The sequence below is a fragment of the Salmo salar genome, chromosome 09, assembly GCF_965601325.2.
Source record: "Salmo salar chromosome 09, fSalSal1, whole genome shotgun sequence".
Lineage (NCBI taxonomy): Eukaryota > Metazoa > Chordata > Actinopteri > Salmoniformes > Salmonidae > Salmo > Salmo salar.
The window spans coordinates 131,245,528-131,269,364 of NC_138299.1; the positions used below are offsets into that span (position 1 = coordinate 131,245,528).

General features: G+C 43.8%; 1 protein-coding gene across 2 annotated transcripts in view; it reads right to left on the reverse strand.

Annotated features, from left to right (window-relative positions):
• LOC106612894 (neurobeachin) overlaps window positions 1-23,837 on the reverse strand; it is a 305,164-nt gene that overhangs the window by 139,768 nt on the left and 141,559 nt on the right. For both annotated transcript variants that reach the window (XM_045724516.2, XM_045724515.2), the window contains exon 40: window positions 6,222-6,346. In XM_045724516.2, the coding sequence (XP_045580472.1) occupies window positions 6,222-6,346 (125 nt within the window). The remainder of the gene's footprint in view (window positions 1-6,221; window positions 6,347-23,837) is intronic.

A 23,837-nucleotide genomic window follows, 5' to 3' on the forward strand; every position in this document is an offset into this window, starting at 1 on the left:
AGAGCGTAGACACACAGAGAGAGTAGAAACAGAGTAGAGACACTGAGAGTGTAGAAACAGAGAGAAGAGACAGAGAGTAGAGAGTGTAGAAACAGAGAGTAGAGACAGAGTGGAGAGGGAGAGTAGAGACAGAGAGTATAGACAGAGTAGAGAGAATAGAGAGCGAGAGAGTAGAGAGAGTAGAAACAGAGAGGAGAAACAAAGAGTAAAGAGAGAGTAGAGACAGAGAGTAGAAACAGAGTAGAGACAGTAGAGACAGCATAGAGAGGGGGAGTAGGAGTAGAGACAGAGTAGAGAGTGTAGAAACAGAGAGTAGAAAGAGTAGAAACAGATAGTAGAAACAGAGAGTACTGGGAGAGAGTAGACACAGTAGAGAGAGTAGAAACAGAGAGTAGAGACAGAGTAGAGCGAGATTAGCGACAGAGTAGTGACACAGAGAGAGCAGAAACAGAGAATAAAGACAGAGTAGAAACAGAGAGTAGAGAGAGTAGAAACAGAGTAGATACAGAGAGTAGAAACTGAGAGGAGAGAGAGTAGAAACAGAGGAGACAGAGAATAGAAACAGAGATTAGAGACAGAGTAGCGGGAGAGTAGAAACAGAGTAGAGACAGATAGTAGAGACTGAAAGTAGAAACAGAGTCAGAGAGTACAAACAGAGAGTAGAGACAGAGAGTAGAGACAGAGAGTAGAGCCAGAGAGTAGAGAGAGAAAGTAGAAACAGAGTAGAAAGAGAGTAGAAACAGAGCAGAGACAGAGAGAAAGAGAGAGTAGAGACAGAAAAAGGAAGAGAGTAGAGAGAGTAGAAACAGTAAGTAGAGAGAGAAGAAACAGAGTAGAAACAGAGAGTAGAGACAGAGAGTAAAGAGCGAGAGTAGAAACAGAGAGTAGAAACCGAGAGTAGATACAGAGTGTAGATACACAGATTAGAGACAGAGAACGGAAGAGAGTAGAGAGTAGAAACAGAATAGAGTCAGAGAGTAAAAACAGAGAGTAGAGAGAGTAGAAACAGAGAGTAGAGAGAGTAGAAACAGAGAGTGGAGAGAGAGTGTAGAAACAGAGTAGAATCAGAGAGTAAAAACAGAGAGTAGAGAGAGTAAAAACAGAGAGTAGTGAGAGTAGACACAGAGAGTAAAGAGAGAATAGAAACAGAGTAAAGACAGTAGAAACCGAGAGTAAAAACAGAGAGTAGATACACAGATTAGAGACAGAGAGAAAGGAAGAGGGTAGAGAGAGAGTAGAAACAGAGTAGAGTCAGAGAGTAAAAACAGAGAGAGAGAGAATAGAAACAGAAAGTAGAGAGAGTAGAAAGAGCGAGTAGAGAGAGAGTAGAAACAGAGTAGAGAGAGAGTAAAGACAGAGAGAAGAGTCAGAGAGTAGAAACAGAGTAGAGACATATAATAGAGACTGAAAGTAGAAACAGTAGAGACAGAGAGTAGAGACCGTAACACACTAACAGGGCAGGAGTATCTCATTACCACACCCCTATACCTGGGGACCAGCCCTGGCCTAGATGCCCTGTAGCTAGATGGTGTTGCTAGATGCTCTGTAGCTACATGCCCTGTAGCTAGATGCTCTGTAGCTAGATGTTCTGTAGCTACATGCTCTGTAGCTAGATGCCCAGGAACTAGAGGCTCTATAGCTAGATTAGCTGAATCTAGATTCTCTGTAGCTAGATGCCATGTAGCTTGCCCTGTAGCTAGATGCTCTGTAGCTAGATGCTCTGTAGCTAGATGCCCTGTAGCTAGATGCTCTGTAGCTTGATGCCCTGTAGCTAGATGCTCTGTAGCTTCATGCCCTGTAGCTAGATGCCCTGTAGCTTGATGCCCTGTAGCTAGATGCTCTGTAACTAGAATCCCTGTAGCGAGATGCTCTATAGCTAGATGCCCTGTAGCTAGATGCCCTGTAGCTAGATGCCCTGTAGATAGAGGCTCTGTAGCTAGATGCTCTGTAGCTAGATGCTCTGTAGCTAGATGCCCTGTAGCTAGATGCCCTGTAGCTAGATGCCCTGTAGCTACATTCCCTGTAGCTAGATGCGCTGTAGCTAGATGCCCTGTAGATAGATGCTCTGTAGCTATATTCCCTGTAGCTAGATGCTCTGTAGCTAGATGCCCAGGAACTAGAGGCTCTATAGCTAGATTAGCTGAATCTAGATTCTCTGTAGCTAGATGCCATGTAGCTTGCCCTGTAGCTAGATGCTCTGTAGCTAGATGCTCTGTAGCTAGATGCCCTGTAGCTAGATGCTCTGTAGCTTGATGCCCTGTAGCTAGATGCTCTGTAGCTTGATGCCCTGTAGCTAGATGCCCTGTAGCTTGATGCCCTGTAGCTAGATGCTCTGTAACTAGAATCCCTGTAGCGAGATGCTCTATAGCTAGATGCCCTGTAGCTAGATGCCCTGTAGCTAGATGCCCTGTAGATAGAGGCTCTATAGCTAGATGCTCTATAGCTAGATGCTCTGTAGCTAGATGCTCTGTAGCTAGATGCCCTGTAGCTAGATGCTCTGTAGCTAGATGCTCTGTAGCTAGATGCTCTGTAGCTAGATTCCCCGAAGCTAGATGCTCTGTAGCTAGATGCTCTGTAGCTAGATGCCCAGGAACTAGAGGCTCTATAGCTAGATTAGTTGAATCTAGATTCTTTGTAGCTAGATGCCATGTAGCTTGCCCTGTAGCTAGATACTCTGTAGCTAGATGCCCTGTAGCTAGATGCCCTGTAGCTAGATGCTCTGTAGCTACATTCCCTGTAGCTAGATGCCCTGTAGCTTCATGCCCTGTAGCTTCATGCCCTGTAGATAGAGGCTCTATAGCTAGATGCTCTGTAGCTAGATGCTCTGTAGCTAGATGCCCTGTAGCTAGATGCCCTGTAGCTAGATGCCCTGTAGCTAGATGCTCTGTAGCTACATTCCCTGTAGCTAGATGCTCTGTAGCTAGATGCCCTGTAGATAGATGCTCTGTAGCTAGATTCCCTGTAGCTAGATGCCCTGTAGCTAGATGCCCTGTAGCTACATGCCCTGTAGCTACATGCCCTGTAGCTAGATGCCCTGTAGCTAGATGCCCTGTAGCTAGATGCCTTGTAGCTAGATGCTCTGTAGTTAGATGCCCTGTAGCTAGATGCTCTGTAGCTAGATGCCCTGTAGCTAGATGCTCTGTAGCTAGATGCCCTGTAGCTAGATGCCCTGTAGCTAGATGCCCTGTAGCTAGATGCCCTGTAGCTATACCTTTATTCATCACTTTAGTTACAGTATTATTGAGGTTTCAGACATGTTCCACAGTGTTATACCTCAGAGAGCTCATTAAAAGTCAGTCAGACAACATGCAGCTCTCATCTCCTTCAGAGTGAATCTTCATTAGTCATGATAATAAACCAGGGAACGGCAGACTAAACCAGGGAACGGCAGACTAGAGAGGATCATTTATGGAATGATAGCTAGTGATGATGTGTGTTCTACTGCTGTAAAAAGCTATACATGTCGTCCCGGGGTGCAGTAGTGTGTGTGTTTGTGTTTGTGTGTGTACGCGTGTGCGTGAATGGGTGTGCGCATGTGTGTGTGAATTCTACTGTAATGAGCTATAAAGATCAGTGTGTGTGAGTAGCAGAGGGTCAGAGAGAGCCTGGTTGTGTCCAAAATTGCACCCTGCTTATATAGTGCACTACTTTTGACCAGAACCTATGGGGCTCTGTTCAAAAGTAGTGGGAATAAGGTGCCATTAGGGACACAGCCAGCCTGTCCACCTGAGCAGGGTAGCAAGGACACCTGGAGGTAGAACAGCCTGTTAAACACTGGATCAATATGAACCTGACTTCCATTTCATGGTTCCCCAGCTCCAATCAGCTAACTATATCCTCTGCTGCAGCTGCTGCTACAGAACAGAGAAGGTTTAGTCATACAGACAGACAGAGGGCAGAGACACAAAGCTAACCCTCCTTAGTCCTCCTCACCCTGTCAATGTTGCTAATAGATGTACACACACGTAGACATTTCAATCCACACATTCAAGAAGCTCCCAAAGAATAAACTGTGAAAAAATGACTTACTGAACACAAGTACTGAGATTGTCAGTCACTAGTGTGTTACTATCTGTCTACAGAGAGCTTTGAAACATTTTCTCTCAAACATTAAAAACCTTTCTCTTCTGACATGATGTTTCCCCAGTGAGTGAAACTGGTGAGAATGACATTTATGACCAGGCAAGTAGTCTCTCTCTCTAGTTATTGAAGTATGATCATCATGGCTGCTAAATACAAGGCTATTAGAACCAGCCTCAAACGCAGTCTCTCTCTGTCTCTCATAATGAATGTTGCAAAATGTTGTTCTCCTTGTCCTCGAGTAGGTGTCTGGACGGTTGAGACAGAAATAAGAAGCAGACAGTGTCATTATTGTGTGTGTGCCATTAACATGGGCCACCTGCAGCCCAGAGAGAAACCATCTGGTGTGTGTGTGTTATCCGCAGGACTGGCGTGTGTGTGTGTGTTATCCGCAGGACTGGCGTGTGTGTGTTGGGTGTGTGTGTGTTGGGTGTGTGTGTGTTGGGTGTGTGTGTGTTGGGTGTGTGTGTTGGGTGTGTGTGTGTTGGGTGTGTGTGGGGTGTGTGTGTGTTGGGTGTGTGTGTGTTCTGGCAGTGACACAGAGCTGAGAGGCCAGATGACATGCTGAACCAACAGTCGGCTCCCCCGGCACAGCTATCTGTATCCCAAATGGCACCCTATTGCCTACATAGTGCACTACTTTTGACCAGGGCCTTTGGTCAAAAGGGCACCATTCGGGAAGCAACCTCAGTTACACAAAGACGAGTATTAGGGCCCAGAGAACTAGGGCTCAGCATTTCTCCTGGAGGTCAAACTCCTGGTCCTCCTCATACCAGACCTGGGTCATCAGGCATGGGTTAGAGAACTGGCCTAGTGACTGCTCACCTCCGTTCATACCTCCCGATGAGTGCAGACAACTTGGAACAATAGGATTTACTAGCATCACAGAAATGAATGACGTTTTATTTTATTGCATGTTTTGTTTGATGTGAGAGCATTTTGTAGTTTCTAAATCACTAGATTTTGTTCCCCTTGTTCCTTTACTCCATCTGCTCTGCTAGGCGGCGTCCAAAATGGCACCCTATTCCCTGCAGTATATAGTGCACCACTCTTGACCAGGGTCCACAGGGCTCTGGTCAAAAGTAGTGGACTATATTGGAAACATGATGTAATTTGGGACGCACCCCTAGTCAGCTCAATGAGGGAAAGTTTGTGACTAAGAGCACAACAGTCAAATGAAAAGTCTACAAAAAATTAAATGTTTCATTGAACGGACATGTCATGTTCAATTGACAGAGGCAGTAAATATGTTTCCTATAAAAATGACAATAAACTTCTCTCAGCTCAGCAACAGGCCCTGCCCATAGTACACGGTTCAGCCCTGGACCCTGAGGACACTGAGACCCTCTATAGCTCCTCACTTTATAAGGCTGGCCTTGACAGTGAGAAGAACCCAGTGGCTGTCTGGGATCATACAACATTATGAATAACAGGATTGTACTGTGTGGAGAGAGACAGCAGCTACTGTCATATATGCCCCTGACCCTGTCATGGATTGACCAAACCCTAAACACTGAGTAAAAACGGTCCCATTCCATCAGGAGACTAGTTACTTCTACAGACTTTGTAGAATAGAGGAAATGGTTAGAAGCAGATATCAAGTATAGTTGTGTTGGGATGTGCTAAACTTTGAACATTGAGATATTAAATGAATGATAGGAAATGAAAGAGACTGGGTTATTTTAGAAGTTAATGGTTTTCAGAAGAAAGAAGAAGGCTTCGGAATGTGTATTAGATGAAAGAGGGGTTGAGGTCAGGAGGTGAGGACAGATTCTCTTAAGAGAGTAATAAATGTTTGGAATCCCGTTACCCTCTTTATTAGCTTCCTGTAGAGCCATAACATGTAAGGATTGTAGGATGCATATAAACTGTGAAGTCTGAAATCTTTAGCTGTCTGTTTTCAGCTGTACAGAACCTTTGGGGAATGATTAAACTTGCTTTAAGCTTCTATGTCCGTGAGTTATTTACTCAGAAAAATAAGAACCTAACAGTTGACAAGAAAAACTGTTGAAATAAGGTTGCTTGTTACAGTGTCCCGATAGTGGGTTAGTGTCGCCAAATACGCTCCTGTGTTATCCTCTGGGTCTACAGTATTCTGTTTCTCTACTGTAAATCAATCAGCCAGGAGCATGCTGACTAACCATAGTCGTCTAACGTCTTGCAGGGGATGTCCAGGTGGGTGGAGCCAAAGGGGTTCCGTACGAATCTCCGCCTCCTCCGTAGGTCGTCCTCCCAGTAGTCCAGACGCCAGAAGTCATTCAGCTGACTGAGAGACAGACAGAGATAGACAGGTTAGACTGAGAGACAGACAGAGATAGACAGGTTAGACTGAGAGACAGACAGGTTAGATTGAGAGACAGACAGAGACAGACAGGTTAGACTGAGAGACAGACAGAGATAGACAGGTTAGACTGAGAGACAGACAGAGACAGACAGGTTAGACTGAGAGACAGACAGAGATAGACAGGTTAGACTGAGAGACAGACAGAGACAGACAGGTTAGGCTGAGAGACAGACATAGATAGACAGGTTAGACTGAGAGACACAGGTTAGACTGAGAGACAGACAGAGACGGACAGGTTAGACTGAGAGACAGACAGAGACGGACAGGTTAGACTGAGAGACAGACAGGTTAGACAGAGACAGACAGAGATAGACAGGTTAGACTGAGAGACAGACAGGTTAGACTGAGAGACAGACAGAGATGGACAGGTTAGACTGAGAGACAGACAGGTTAGACTGAGAGACACAGGTTAGACTGAGAGACAGACAGAGACGGACAGGTTAGACTGAGAGACAGACAGAGACGGACAGGTTAGACTGAGAGACAGACAGGTTAGACAGAGACAGACAGAGATAGACAGGTTAGACTGAGAGACAGACAGGTTAGACTGAGAGACAGACAGAGACGGACAGGTTAGACTGAGAGACAGACAGAGACGGACAGGTTAGACTGAGAGACAGACAGGTTCGACAGAAACAGACAGAGATAGACAGGTTAGACTGAGAGACAGACAGGTTAGACTAAGAGACAGACAGAGATGGACAGGTTAGACTGAGAGACAGACAGGTTAGACTGAGAGACACAGGTTAGACTGAGAGACAGACAGAGACGGACAGGTTAGACAGAGATGGACAGGTTAGACAGAGATATACAGGTTAGACTGAGAGCAGGTTAGAATATACACATACGGACGACACGAACACGCACGCACGCACACACACGCACTGGGGGCTACATAGAGTACACACACACAGCAGCACAACACCAGGAGCCCCACAGCAGCAGCAGCAGCAGAAGCCACTACACTATAAATCACTAACACTCCCATTAACAAATACAGCATCAAATTACAAGTCTAAATGGCACAGCTTGCCTCCGTTTTTACTATGTTTTTTAACAAGATTTGTAAATCAGAGAGGTAGGACCCTCAACCTAGGCAGGGAGGGAGTAAGGGCAGGAGGGAGGGAGGCAGAGAGAGAGAGAGAGGGAAGTAGAGAGAGAGAGAGAGAAGGAAAGGGGAGGCAGGGAGAGAGGAGGGAGGGAGAAGGAAAGGGGAGGCAGGGAGATAGGAGGGAGGGAGAAGGAAAGGGGAGGCAGGGAGATAGGAGAGAGGGAGGCAGGCAGAGAGAGAGGAGGGAGGGAGGCAGGCAGGGAGATAGGAGGGAGGGAGGCAGGCAGGGAGATAGGAGGGAGGGAGGCAGGCAGGGAGATAGGGGGGAGGGAGGCAGGCAGGGAGATAGGAGGGAGGGAGGCAGGCAGGGAGATAGGAGGGAGGGAGGCAGGCAGGGAGAGAGGAGGGAGGCAGCAACATGGGGTTTAATGATGGGGAGAGTCTGAGAACTATAAAACAGCCCCCCTTCCCTCTCTCACTCCTTCCCTCCCTGTGTGGGTATGTGGAACCATGATTAAAATAATGTATTGAAATATTAATTGAAATGATTCTCAGAGCCCTGGGGCAACCCAAAAGAAAACTGCATTTTTATTCATTATTAATAAGAGTGAATTAGAGCCTTAAAAACAGGAGAGGAAGAAGGGAACATCTCCAGCATGTGGAAACCATCTTTGTAAATGATTATTCCAACATTAGCAGGGAGGACCAGGGAAGGAGGATAGTTTTATTGCTTGCAGCTAATGCAAACCATTAAGCAGTGGACCCAGCATCAGGTTACTAAGTGCAGCTCTGGCTGGACACATTTCAAAGGCTTTGTGTTTCCTTCAAGGGGAACTAGAAGTAGAAAAACACTGCAAGTCATTTACGTACTCTAAACGGAGCTGTGGAGAGAAATATGGAGCGAGGGAGAGAGTGATGATTAAAATGATAGTAGAGCAGATGACAGTTTGGTCTGAGAAGATCCTCAGTCACATCAATGGACGATGTGCTTCATCTTCATCCTCTCCATCTAGACCAGAGTGAGGAACTACACAGTCCTCCTGCTCCTTTGACGGTGTCCCACAAGGCACCATATTCCTAATATTGAGTTGCACCCCCCCTTTGCCCTCAGAACAACCTCAATTTCATTGGTCCATGGACCCTTAAAGGTGACGAAAGTATTCCACAGGGATTGTGGCCCATGTTGACTCCAACGCTTCCCACAGTTGTGTCAAGTTGGCTGGATGTCCGTTGGGTGCTGAACCATTCTTGATACACGGGGGAAACTGTTGAGCGTGAAAAACACAGCAGCGTTGCATTTCTTGACACTCAAACCGGTGCTCCTCGCACCTACTACTATACCACGTTCAAGGCAATTAAATATTTTTTCTTGCCCATTCACCTTCTGAATGGCACACAATCACAATCCATGTCTCAGTTGTCTCATAGTTTAAAAATCTTTCTTTAACCTGTCTCCTCCCCTTCATCTACAATGATTGAAGTGGATTTAACAAGTGACATCAATAAGGGATCATAGCTTTCACCTGGATTCACCTGGTCAGTCTATATCATAGAAAGAGCAGACGATCCATGTTTTGTACACTCAGTGTATAGTGAACTACCTTTGGCCAGGTATAGGGCCAATATTCGACCATATTAAAATGATACCTCCACCTCCACCTTGTAAATTATCCAATCAATGTGTATTACCACCACAAACAACAACAACCCAGACAACCTTCTGGTTGCCAATCCATCCTCCACCTTGTAAATGATCCAGTCAGTGTGTATTACCACCACAAACAACAACAACAACCCAGACAGCCTCCCTGTTGCCAATCCACCTCTAGCATTGGCAGTCTGGCTAGCAGCCAGGGCTTCCATTGTATACCTTCCCCCACACCCCCAATCTCTCTCTTCTCTGCCATAATATTGAGTCAGCCTAAACAGATTAACGTGTTACAAGGGGATCACATCACCAAACTGTTCTGTGAATATAATATGAATGTAATATCTACAACTGTCAGTAAGCTGAAGGCTCAGGAGACTTAGCAGGCCTCTGACAGCCACGAGACCACGGTCTCAGTTAAGCATCAATCAACTGTGTGTGTGTGTGTGTGTGTGTGTGTGTGTGTGTGTGTGTGTGTGTGTGTGTGTGTGCGCAGAGTATCTGCACGTCTAGAGCTTGTCCCATGTCTGTCAGTCTCCCAGCAGGTTTGAAGCTGAAGAACAGAGATGTCAGTAGGTGGAGGGGCAAAGCCACGTAAATGATATTGTAAACGATAGATTACATAGCCGGAAAAATGTAAATCCACTGTAGGCAGACGAGAGATTACCGTTACAGATTATAACCCCTAATTCCCACTGCAAATAGTCTGCCTACCGTGGTGGACGAGGAAGGAGCTGCTTTGAACATTTCCTCTGCAATGTATTAAACATATTAAACACATATGATGCATGAGATTTGATTTGCTGAAGGATAATCATTGTTGTACAGCAACCTAAACTACAAGCCAAAATGTTTTCATTTGTATCTAGCTAATATGAATCAAACGTTAAACAAGCCAACCCCAAGATTACATGAATTGATTAACCAAGCAAACATGATGATCCCCCCCCCCCCCCCCCAACCTCATCCCACAGCATATGCTTTCACTTCGGAGGTGGCTTAGTAGTGAAGAAGAAAGAGAAAGCGAAAAAGGGCGAGGAAGAAAGGGAGAGGGGGGAAGGAGAGAGGGGCCAGCGATACTCTAAATCGTGCAGTTGGCACCAGACAGGTTCTGGACTGTCGTGCCAAGCTGCTGTTCTGAAGGAGGCTGGGCCAGGCAGATCAGCGAGGGTGGTCTGGGATGTCTTCCAAATGGCACCCTATTCCCTATACATACCCTATATAGCGCACTATGGGCCCTGGTTTAAAGAAGTGCACTACATAGGGAACGGCTCCCATAGGGGGCTTCTCAGTCAGCTCACACACACACGCGCACACACACACACACACACACACACACACACACACACACACACACACACACACCTAAAATACTACACACCTAAGGGCTCTGGTCAAAAGTAGTTCCATTTGGTATACTGAGTGTGCTGATGGTATCCGGAGTATACTGATGGTATCCAGAGTGTACCGATGGTATCCAGAGTGTACTGATGGTATCCGGAGAGTACTGACGGTATCCAGAGTGTACAGATGGTATCTGGAGAGTACTGATGGTATCCTGAGTGTACAGATGGTATCCGGAGAGTATTGATGGTATCCAGAGTGTACCGATGGTATCCAGAGTGTACTGATGGTATCCAGAGTGTACTGATGGTATCCGGAGAGTACTGATGGTATTCAGAGTGTAATGATGGTATCCAGAGAATACTGATGATATCCGGAGAGTACTGATGGTATTGAGTGTAATGGTGAAATTCTGAGTGTACAGGTGGTATTCGGAGTGTACATGTGGTATTCTGAGTGTACTGATGGTATTCTGAGTGTACTGATGGTATTCTGAGTGTACTGATGGTATTCGGAGTGTACTGAATTTGATGGTATTCTGAGTGTACTGATGGTATTCTGAGTGTACTGATGGTATTCTGAGTGTACTGATGGTATTTGGAGTGTACTGAATTTGATGGTATTTGGAGTGTACTGATGGTATTCGGAGGGTACAGATGGTATTTGGAGTGTGCAGATGGTATTCAGAGTGTGCAGGTGGTATTCGGAGTGTACATATGGTATTCTGAGTGTACTGTATTTGATGTATTCGGAGTGTGCAGATGGTATTCTGAGTGTGCTGATGGTATTCGGGTGTACTGATGGTATTCGGGTGTACTGATGGTATTCGGAGTGTACTGATGGTATTCGGAGTGTACTGATGGTATTCGGAGTGTACTGATGGTATTCGGAGTGTACTGTATTTGATGGTATTCGGTGTGTGCAGATGGTATTCTGAGTGTACATATGGTATTCGGAGTGTACTGTATTTGATGGTATTCGGAGTGTGCAGATGGTATTCTGAGTGTGCTGATGGTATTCGGGTGTACTGATGGTATTCGGAGTGTACTGATGGTATTCGGAGTGTACCGATGGTATTCGGAGTGTACTGATGGTATTTTAAGTGTATTGTAAGAGTATATTCAGAGCAGAGTGAGAGAGAAGGAAACAAAGCTAGATTTTGCATACTGAGAGGTGTTAAAACTGTTATGTTCTCGTCCATAAATTCACTCAAATCCAGCTAATAGGACATGTCTGATATTCTCTAGCATCTGAAGCTATATGTCTACTCTGCTTTGCTGAATCCAATATGAGCACAAAAATCTTAATTTCATGCATGAGACAGAGAAATGCATGCAGGGAAATAATTTGACCCTAGAACAGCTTCAGACACAGATGTCCTCCAGGCGGGTTACAAAATCTGTTTGATACTTAACAAAGATTTAGTAAATGTCTGCCAGCTAAGGTCTTCTATTGATGTTAGGCTTACAGACTTACAGAAACAGACAAATACTACTAAATGATGTGAGGGTAATGACTTGCATACAATAATTGGACTATATACTGAACATTTGATCAATACAGACTGTACAGACTGTAAAGTGCAAGGCAGTGACAGCCAGTTTATCTCAATGGGATCTGTGAGGACAACTGACTGGCTCTCCACTTCCCCGTTCTCCCTTCGTAGTGGGGCTTCAGGACAGGCATAAAGAATGACTGAGGCCAAGCCTCCCAGAAACTGGCTAAATGTATTAGCCCTGTCACACATCAATCACACAAATGGATTTCAAACTGCATTTTAAAAGCTAATTTTCCAGACCTGATAACCAAGAGGAAACATGGCGGCCATTATTCACAGATGCTTTTAGATTTTAAGTGCAGTGCAATAAATGTATAAAAACACTATCTTCTCTCCTTTTTTCTCTGTGTATTTAAATCCCATCGCTCCTGAATGTGTGTGTGTGTGTGTCTCGGGGCTGTGGAGACAAAGACAGATTTAACACCCCGGCTCCACAGGGAATGTGTTCTGTTGGTAAAAGGCAGTAAAACCTGACAGCCATGACTCAAAATAAAATGGTGAAGTGGGAAATAAAAGGACTGAAAACAATTTCACAACACAAATACAGCCCAATCTAGGACAGTGGGAGCTGGTTTGTAGTGATGAACTAGGCTAGTATTGGCACTGGAGACAGTTATAGTATAGTGATATACTGTAGAGAAGTATAGTCATAGTATAGTATAGTGGTATAGCTACAGTATATACCGTGAGCTCAAAAATATTGGGATAAATTCACTTTCATGTGTATTAAAGTAGTCAAAAGTTGAGTATTTGGTCCCATATTCCTAGCACACAACAATTACATCAAGCTTGTGACTCTTCAGATTAGTTTGTGCCAAATAGAAATTAATGGTAAATAATGTGTCATTTTGGAGTCACTTTTACTGTAAATAAGAATATAATGTTTCTATACACTTCTACATTAATGTAAATGCTACCATGATTATGGATAGTCCTGAATGGATCGTGGATAATTAATTGAATGAGAAAATTACAGACGCACATTTGCGTTGAAGTCGGAAGTTTACATACAGTTATGTTGGAGCCATTAAAACTTGTTTTTCAACCACTCCACAAATTTCTTGTTAACAAACTATAGTTCTGGAAAGTCAGTTAGGACATCTATTTTGACACAAGTAATTTTTCCAACAATTGTTTACAGACAGATTATTTCACTGTATCACAATTCCAGTGGGTCAGAAGTTTACATACACTAAGTTGACTGTGCCTTTAAACAGCGTGGAAAATTCCAGAAAATGATGTCATGGCTTTAGAAGCTTCTGATAGGCTAATTGACATCATTTGAGTCAATTGAAGGTATACCCGTGGATGTATTTCAAGGCCTACCTTCAAACTCAGTGCCTCTTTGCTTGACATCATGGGAAAATCAAAAGAATTAGCCAAGACCTCAGAAGAAAATGGTAGACCTCCACAAGTCTGGTTCATCCTTGGGAGCAATTTCCAAATGCCTGAAGGTACCACGTTCATCTGTACAAACAATATTATGCAAGTATAAACACCATGGGACCACGCAGCCATCATACCGCTCAGGAAGGAGACGCGTTCTGTCTCCTAGAGAACGTACTTTGGTGCAAAAAGTGCAAATCAATCCCAGAATAACAGCAAAGGACCTTGTGAAGATGCTGGAGGAAACAGGCACAAAAGTATCTATATCCACAGTAAAACGAGTCCTATATCGACATAACCTGAAACGCCGCTCAGCAAGGAAGAAGCCAGTGCTCCAAAACCGCCATAAAAAAGCAAGAATACGGTTTGCAACTGCACATGGGGACAAAGATCATACTTTTTGGATAAATGTCCTCTGGTCTGATGAAACAAAAATAGAACTGTTTGGCCATAAGGACCATCGTTATGTTTGGAGGAAAAAGGGGGAGGCTTGCAAGCCGAAGAACACCATCCCAATCGTGAAGCACGTGGGTGGCAGCATCATGTTGTGGGGGTGCTTTGCTGCAGGAGGGACTGGTGCTCTTCCAAAAATAGATGGCATCATGAGGAATTAAAATTATGTGGATATATTGAAGCAACATCTCAAGACATCAGTCAGGATGTTAAAGCTTGGTCGCAAATGGGTCTTCCAAATGGACAATGACCCCAAGCATACTTCCAAAGTTGTGGCAAAATGGCTTAAGGACAACAAAGTCAAGGTATTGGAGTGGCCATCACAAAGCCCTGACCTCAATCCTATAGAACATTTTGGGGCAGAACTGAAAAAGTGTGTGTGAGCAAGGAGGCCTACAAGCTTGACTCAGTTACACCAGCTCTGTCAGGAGGAATGGGCCAAAATTCACCCAACTTCTTGTTGGAAGCTTGTGGAAGGCTACCCGAAACATTTGACCCAAGTTAAATTTAAAGGGAATTCTACCAAATACTAATTGAGTGTATGTAAACTTCTGACCCACTGGGAATGTGATGAAAGAAATAAAAGCTGAAATAAATAATTCTCTCTACTATTATTCTGACATTTCACATTCTTAAAATAAAGTGGTGATCCTAACTGACCTAAGACAGGGTATTTTTACTAGGATTACATGTCAGGAATAGTGAAAAACTGAGTTGACATGTATTTGGCTACGGTGTATGTGAACTTCCGACTTCAACTGTATATCATACCCCCTCAAAAATGCTAACCTCCCCTGTTACTGTAATTGTGAGAGGTTAGCTTGTTTTAGGGTTATAATATTTGTATGTCTGTGACTTTCTCGCTCACTATTATTCCTGATTATATTCAGGGCTATCCATAATCATGGTAGCATTCACATTAATGTAGAAGTGTTTAGAAACATATTCTATTCTTATTTACAATAAAAGTGACTCCAAAATACATTATTTACCATTATTTTCTATTGGGCACAAAATAATCTGAAGAACAACCAAAACAAACTCTAAATGAATCCAACAGGTTTGTAGAGTCACAAGCTTGATGTAATCATAAAGTGCTAGGGAATATGGGACCAAATACTAAACGTTTTACTACTTAAATACACATAAGTGAATTTGTCCCAATACTTTTGGTCCCTTAAAATGGAGGGACTATGTACAAAAAGGTCTGCAATTCCTAAACAGTTCACCCGGTATGGATGAAAATACCCTCACATTAAAGCAGACAGTGTGTACGTTAACCTCATAGTCATTTTATCATTCCAAATCCAAAGTGCTGGAGTACAGTCCCAAATCAACAAAAAGTGTGTCACTGTCCCAACACTTTTGGAGCTCACTGTATAGTGGTATAGTGACTTAAGTCTGTACGATGTCCTTATTTGGCCAAATGGGACCACAGGACACCAATGACATGACTCTACTTATTCCCATTTCCATTGAGGTTATTCATCGGAGAGGAGAGAAGGAGGAGGAGGAGGAGAGGAAGGAAGCAAGGAAGGAAGGAAGGAAGGAAGGAAGGAAGGAAGGAAGGAAGGAAGGAAGGAAGGAAGGAAGGAAGGAAGGAAGGAAGGAAGGAAGGAAGGAAGGAAGGAAGGAAGGAAGGAAGGAAGGAAGGAAGGAAGGAAGGAAGGAAGGAAGGAAGGAAGGAAGGAACAGGGCAGGCTAATAGTAATACTTTGTGTCTTTCAGGCCTGCCCTTTACTGCCTGCAGATGATTTTAGAGGCTTGTTTAAGAACTGTCCATCAAAGTGCAGCTACAATAACTACTTACAACACTGTCTGTCAAAGTGCAGCTACAATAACTACTAAAAACACTGTCTGTCAAAGTGCAGCTACAATAACTACTTAATAACTGCCTGTATCCAGACTGAGGCTATGGGCCCTGGTCAAAAGTAGTGCACTATATAGGGTATAGGGTGCCATTTGAGACATATCCAATCACTAGCACTAGGCTGTTGTATGCTGGACCCCATCAAGGTAATATCTCTGTTAGAAACACAACAAACCATTATATCAACAAACTACAATATCAACAAACCATTACAGCTGACCACGTTGTCAAAGACCCAGTTAAGAGTGTTTACTCCAGAGTGTTCTTCAAACATGGCGGTAAACTGGACCATGGTTCTGATGTTTATTTCGAACATGTTCATTTCTAATGAGGTCATACAGATAGTTCTAAATGAAACATAACCCTCTGGAGGGACGATCACTCAGATAGAACAGAAGTATACAAGTTTAAATTTGAACAGAACTAACCATGTTTCAGATGGAACAGAACTAACCATGTTTCAGATGGAACAGAACTAACCATGTTTCAGATGGAACAGAACTAACCATGTTTCAGATGGAACAGAACTAACCATGTTTCAGATGGAACAGAACTAACCATGTTTCAGATGGAACAGAACTAACCATGTTTCAGATGGAACAGAACTAACCATGTTTCAGATGGAACAGAACTAACCATGTTTCAGATGGAACAGAACTAACCATGTTTCAGATGGAACAGAACTAACCATGTTTCAGATGGAACAGAACTAACCATGTTTCAGATGGAACAGAACTAACCATGTTTCAGATGGAACAGAACTAACCATGTTTCAGATGGAACAGAACTAACCATGTTTCAGATGGAACAGAACTAACCATGTTTCAGATGGAACAGAACTAACCATGTTTCAGATGGAACAGAACTAACCATGTTTCAGATGGAACAGAACTAACCATGTTTCAGATGGAACAGAACTAACCATGTTTCAGATGGAACAGAGCTGCTCATGTTTTAGTTCGGACAACACTATCCATGTTTTAGTTAGAACAAAAATATACTGGTTTCAGCATCAGCCAGTTTCTCCTGACAGAGAGGACTATTGTGAGAGATTAGAAAGAAAAGCAACGGATGATTCAATAAAACACCATTATATTCTCTTTAAATGCTTCCATTTGAGACGTAAATGGAGGATAATTATAATAAATAGCAGCAAATCAGTGACTAGTCTATTTAAAGAGGCAGGACTGGTTAGTGTCTCACCACACACACCCTGTCCTGTGAAGCGGGTACCCTGCCCTGCACCCCGAGCCCTGGCCTCACACCCTGCTCTCCGAACCCTGCACCCTGTGTGACTCTGACACTAAACACACTCCAGAGCTCTCAGATGAAGTCCTTCTGAGAACAAATGGCCATTCTTCTCTCCTCCATCCACACTCTGTCCATCTACCAATGAGAGGAAGCTATTCATTGTCTATGGTTTATGGTCTAGACTAGGGTCACTGTTAACATGATACACTGATCAGTATTACCATGACACACTAAACCATTCTGCTCTGGGGACATGCCAACCATGTCCTGAAATTTAAGCATGGAAATACTAGGGTTGCAAAATTCTAGTAATTTCCTCCAAATTCTCAGGTTTTCTAGAAATACTGGTTGGAGGATGCTAGATTTCATGCGTGTTCCCTTGTGATTCCGGGAATTTTCTAACTTGGTTTACTGGAAAACCTGAGAAGTTTGGAGAAGTTACCAGAATTTTGCAACCCTAGAAAGTACTTCTTGATGGTCTCGCTATAAACAAATCATCTACCAAACCATTATCCTTCTGAAACCTATCATACCACTAAAAAACAGTGCAGTATTATACAGTGAGGGAAAAAAGTATTTCATCCCCTGCTGATTTTGTACATTTGCCCACTGACAAAGAAATGATCAGTCTATAATTTTAATGGTAGGTTTATTTGAACAGTGAGAGACAGAATAACAACAAAAAAATCCAGAAAAACGCATGTCAAAAATGTTATAAATTGATTTGCATTTTAATGAGGGAAATAAATATTTCACCCCCTCTCAATCAGAAAGATTTCTGGCTCCCAGGTGTCTTTTATACAGGTAACGAGCTGAGATTAGGAGCACACTCTTAAAGGGAGTGCTCCTAATCTCAGTTTGTTACCTGTATAAAAGACACCTGTCCACAGAAGCAATCAATCAATCAGATTCCAAACTCTCCACCATGGCCAAGACCAAAGAGCTCTCCAAGGATGTCAGGGACAAGATTGTAGACCTACACAAGGCTGGAATGGGCTACAAGACCATCGCCAAGCAGCTTGGTGAGAAGGTGACAACAGTTGGTGCGATTATTCGCAAATGGAGAAACACAAAAGAACTGTCAATCTCCCTCGGCCTGGGGCTCCATGCAAGATCTCACCTCGTGGAGTTGAAATGATCATGAGAACAGTGAGGAATCAGCCCATAACTACATGGGAGGATCTTGTCAATGATCTCAAGGAAGCTGGGACCATAGTCACCAAGAAAACAATTAGTAACACACTACGCCGTGAAGGACTGAAATCCTGCAGCGCCCGCAAGGTCCCCCTGCTCAAGAAAGCACATATACATGCCCGTCTGAAGTTTGCCAATGAACATCTGAATGATTCAGAGGACAACTGGGTGAAAGTGTTGTGGTCAGATGAGACCAAAATGGAGCTCTTTGGCATCAACTCAACTCGACGTGTTTGGAGGAGGAGGAATGCTGCCTATGACCCCAAGAACACCGTCCCCACCATCAAACATGGAGGTGGAAACATTATGCTTTGGGGGTGTTTTTCTGCTAAGGGGACAGGACAACTTCACCGCATCAAAGGGATGATGGACGGGGCCATGTACCGTCAAATCTTGGGTGAGAACCTCCTTCCCTCAGCCAGGGCATTGAAAATGGGTCGTGGATGGGTATCCAGCATGACAATGACCCAAGGCAACAAAGGAGTGTCTCAAGAAGAAGCACGTTAAAGTCCTGGAGTGGCCTAGCCAGTCTCCAGATCTTAATCCCATAGAAAATCTGTGGAGGGAGCTGAAGGTTCGAGTTGCCAAACGTCAGCCTCGAAACCTTAATGACTTGGAGAAGATCTGCAAAGAGGAGTGGGACAAAATCCCTCCTGAGATGTGTGCAAACCTGGTGGCCAACTACAAGAAACATCTGACCTCTGTGATTGCCAACAAGGGTTTTGCCACCAAGTACTAAGTCATGTTTTGCAGAGGGGTCAAATACTTATTTCCCTCATTAAAATGCAAATCAATTTATAACATTTTTGACATGTGTTTTTCTGGATTATTTTGTTGTTATTCTGTCTCTCACTGTTCAAATAAACCTACCATTAAAATTATAGACTGATCATTTGTTTGTCAGTGGGCAAATGTACAAAATCAGCAGGGGAACAAATACTTTTTTCCCTCACTGTATATATATATATATATATATATATATATATATATATATATATATATATATATTTTACACATACTAAATACAGAAACATTCAACATCAGCTTTCAAACATCTCCCAAAACAGGCAGCATAGTCAATGGATCCCTACAGATAGACAGGTTTCAACCGGTCAGGTATAAAACAACATTCAGCCATCTAATCGACTAAGAAAAGCTGAAAACAAAATGTCTGTCAATCAGTGTACTATATCACTGACTGGCTTTGATCACAATGGTGACACATTGTTCTATATCAAAAGACAGACTCAGCTAAATAAAACTGCACATCAACACGAGGCGACTGGCAACCATATGGCCATGGATGGTGTATTAAGTTTCATTTTTCAAAGTAAAGTGTAAATTCAGAAAAAAAGACTGACAGTACATCAGAAATAAGATAATTTGTGTAATGAATGCATAGCAACGTAGAAAGAGTAAGACTACCAGCAATAACAGTCACTAACAGTCAGACTAGTCATAGTCAGTCAGTAACAGTGAGATTATAGTCAGTAACAGTCAGTAACAGTGAGATTACAGTCAGTAACAGTTAGACTAGTCAGTAACAGCCAGTAACAGTCAGACTAGTCAGTAAATCAATAACAGTCAGTAACAGTCAGACTAGTCAGTAACAGTCAGTAACTGTGAGATTACAGTCAGTAACAGTCAGACTACAGTCAGTAACTGTGAGACTACAGTCAGTAACAGTGAGACTACAGTCAGTAACAGTGAGATTACAGTCAGTAACAGTGAGACTACAGTCAGTAACAGTGAGATTACAGTCAGTAACAGTGAGACTACAGTCAGTAACTGTGAGACTACAGTCAGTAACAGTGAGACTACAGTCAGTAACTGTGAGACTACAGTCAGTAACAGTGAGACTACAGTCAGTAACAGTGAGACTACAGTCAGTAACAGTGAGATTACAGTCAGTAACAGTGAGACTACAGTCAGTAACAGTGAGATTACAGTCAGTAACAGTGAGACTACAGTCAGTAACAGTGAGACTACAGTCAGTAACTGTGAGATTACAGTCAGTAACAGTGAGACTACAGTCAGTAACAGTGAGACTACAGTCAGTAACAGTGAGACTACAGTCAGTAACTGTGAGATTACAGTCAGTAACTGTGAGACTACAGTCAGTAACTGTGAGATTACAGTCAGTAACAGTGAGACTACAGCCTACAGCAATGTTTTAGTATGTCTGAACCCCTCACACCCTGCCAGCTCCATGGACCATTCAGCTTTCATCAGAGGTGGGGCTCACCTCCCAGCTCTCTCTTCTCTCTCTCTCTCTGCTCCGCTTTAACTGATGATTATGTGAATGCTCCCCTTCAGAGGTAATTATCAGGCTGCAAGGTTAACTCCACCCCCAGGGAGGAGCTGCTGTACTGTAGGTCAACAACAAATGAGAGCGGCGAGAAAGAGGAGTGATAGAACAAAGGAACTTCATTTCTTTAACCTCCCCATGTTCAAATATGTTGTTTCACCCTCTTGAATAAACATAGCAATAGAGAGGACAGACATCACCAAGGCTGTGTTAAGATTCCTGCCGCATTCATCTTCTAAATGAACCATCAAGTCCAATAAGATCATATTCACTGGTCCTCCATATACCTTCACACAAGGCCCAGAGAGACCTTCATCTCTCTCCTCCCCCTCTCTTTCACTCTCTCCCCCTTTCTTCCCCTCCTCTTCTCCTCTCTGCTCGTCAGAGCTGCTAATAGAATGGATAACCCGGCGAGGCGAGACAGCGGAGTGCTTAGCCAGGCAGCCAGTGACTGAAGGGTCCATTCCATCACTAAGTTATTATCCACAGGCAGAGTGTTGCCATTCATCAGAGAGAGAGAGAGAGAGATGAAACTCTGTTAGTCAAGGGAAACGCCCGTTCCACTCTCCTCACCAGGATCAATATATGCCACCGCTATCTCCTCCATTCCCTCCACTACTGAAAAAGTAATTATACAGGAGCAATGTTACAATGTTGACAATCGATAGCTCAGTAAGGTTGGGTTAAGGTCTGGTGAGCAGGGGTGGGGACGGGGGACGGGACAGGGGTTTAGTCAGCTGCTGAGGTCAACAGCGACACCTTGAAACAAAGGCCGTCCTGTCTGTCTGTCTGTCTGTCTGTCTGTCTGTCTGTCTGTCTGTCTGTCTGTCTGTCTGTCTGTCTGTCTGTCTGTCTGTCTGTCTGTCTGTCTGTCTGTCTGTCTGTCTGTCTGTCTGTCTGCCTGCCTGCCTGCCTGCCTGTCTCCTTCCACCTGCTCTACATCCTGTTAAGATAGCCATGTTGGAACGCCTGGTTTGTGTCTGAAATGGCACCCTATTCCCTATAGTGTAATATTTTGTACCAGGATCCATAGGGTTCTGGTCAAAGGTAGTGCACTATATAGGGAATAGGGTGCCATTTGGGACGCAGAGAGTGGTGGACAAGGGAGGCCTTTGGTGGCAATGGAGATGCAGACTACTCACTCCACAACGCAAACCAGTAAGTATCAAACTTGAATAAATGCATGTGACAAAAGATAGTTCCCAGAATCCTGGTAGATCAGAGGTTGATGGGATTGGGTGAAATGTGCTTTCCAATTCATGAGAACTATAAAAACAAAGCCAACATACACTATATATATATATATATATATATGCTTCTACACCTGCATTGCTTGCTGTTTGGGGTTTTAGGCTGGGTTTCAGCACTTTGAGATATCAGCTGATATAAGAAGGGCTATATAAATAAATTTGATATATATATATATATATATATATATATATATATATATATATATAATATATATATATATATATATATATATACATACATACATACACTGGAAGCAACGCCAGCACAATAACTGTTCATCGAGAGCTTCATGAAATGGGTTTCCATGGCCGAGCAGCCGCACACAAGCCTTAGATCACCATGCGCAATGACAAGCATGGTGGAAAGCTCGCCGCCATTGGACTCTGGAGCAGTGGAAACGCGTTCTCTGGAGTGATGAGTAACGCTTCACCATCTGGCAGTCCGATGGACGAATCTGGGATTGGTGGATGCCAGGAAAACGCTACCTGCCTGAATGCATAGCGCCAGCTGTAAAGTTTGGTGGAGGAGGAATAATGGTCTGGGGCTGTTCTTCATGGTTCGGGCTAGGCCCCTTAGTTCCAGTGAAGGGAAATCTTAATGCTACAGCATACAATGACATTCAAGATGATTCTGTGCTTCCAAATTTGTGGCAACAGTTTGGGTAAGGCCCTTTCCTGTTTCAGTATGACAATGCCCCAGTGCACAAAACGACGTTCATGCAGAAATGTTTTATCGAGTTCGGTGTGGAAGAACTTGACTGGCCCGCACAGAGCCCTGATCTCAACCCCATCGAACAACTTTGGGATGAATTGGAACGTTGACTGCGAGCCAGGCCTAATCGCCCAACATCAGTGCCCAAACAGCTTTCCCAAAAGAGTGGAGACTGTTATAGCAGCAGAGGGACCAACTCCATATTAATGCCCATGATTTTGGAATGAGATGTTTGACGAGCAGGTGTCCACATACTTTTGGTCCTGTAGTGTATTTACTCTACGCGCTCACATACAATATGTCTTAAAACCACAGAGCAGAGTGAAGTTAATGATAATAGATGTTGTATCAGAGCCTAGTGCTGGGCTGCAGCTGTAATCAATAACCAACCGTCTGTAATGTGGGGCGCCAGGTAGCCTAGTGTTTAGAGCGTTGGACTAGTAACCGAAAGGTTGCAAGATCGAATCCCCGAGCTGACAAGGTAAAAATCTTTCGTTCTGCCTCTGAACAAGGCAGTTAACCCATTGTTCCTATGCCGTCATTGAAAATAAGAATTTGTTCTTAACTGACTTAAATAAAGGTTAAAATATATATATGTATATATAATAATATCTGACATGTTACTGATCATTCATCTGAGTTGGGCAGTGTTATGGGGGGGACCAATGCCATATTAACGCCCATGATTCTGTAATGAGATGTTCGACGAGCAGGTGTCCACATATTTTTGGTCATGTAGTGTATTATATTATTACTATAATAGAAAACAGAGTAGAAATTACATTGACAGCAGTAAATATCTTTTTTGATTTAACCTTTATTTAACTCGGCAAGTCAGTTAAGAACAAATTCTTATTTTACAATGATGGCCTACCCCGGCCAAACCCTCCCCTAACCTGGACGACGCTGGGCCAATTGTGCGCAGCCCTATGGGACTCCCGATCACGTCCGGTTATGATACAGCCCGGGATCGTAGTGGGGTATGGAATGACGCCTCTAGCACTGAGATGCAGTGCCTTAGACCGCTGTGATACAGCCTGGATCTGTAGTGATGCCACTAGCACTGAGATGCAGTGCCTTAGACCGCTGTGATACAGCCTGGGTCTGTAGTGACGCCACTAGCACTGAGATGCAGTGCCTTAGACCGCTGTGATACAGCCTGGGTCTGTAGTGACGCCACTAGCACTGAGATGCAGTGCCTTAGACCGCTGTGATACAGCCTGGGTCTGTAGTGACGCCACTAGCACTGAGATGCTGTGCCTTAGACCGCTGTGATACAGCCTGGGTCTGTAGTGACGCCACTAGCACTGAGATGCTGTGCCTTAGACCGCTGTGATACAGCCTGGGTCTGTAGTGACGCCACTAGCACTGAGATGCAGTGCCTTAGA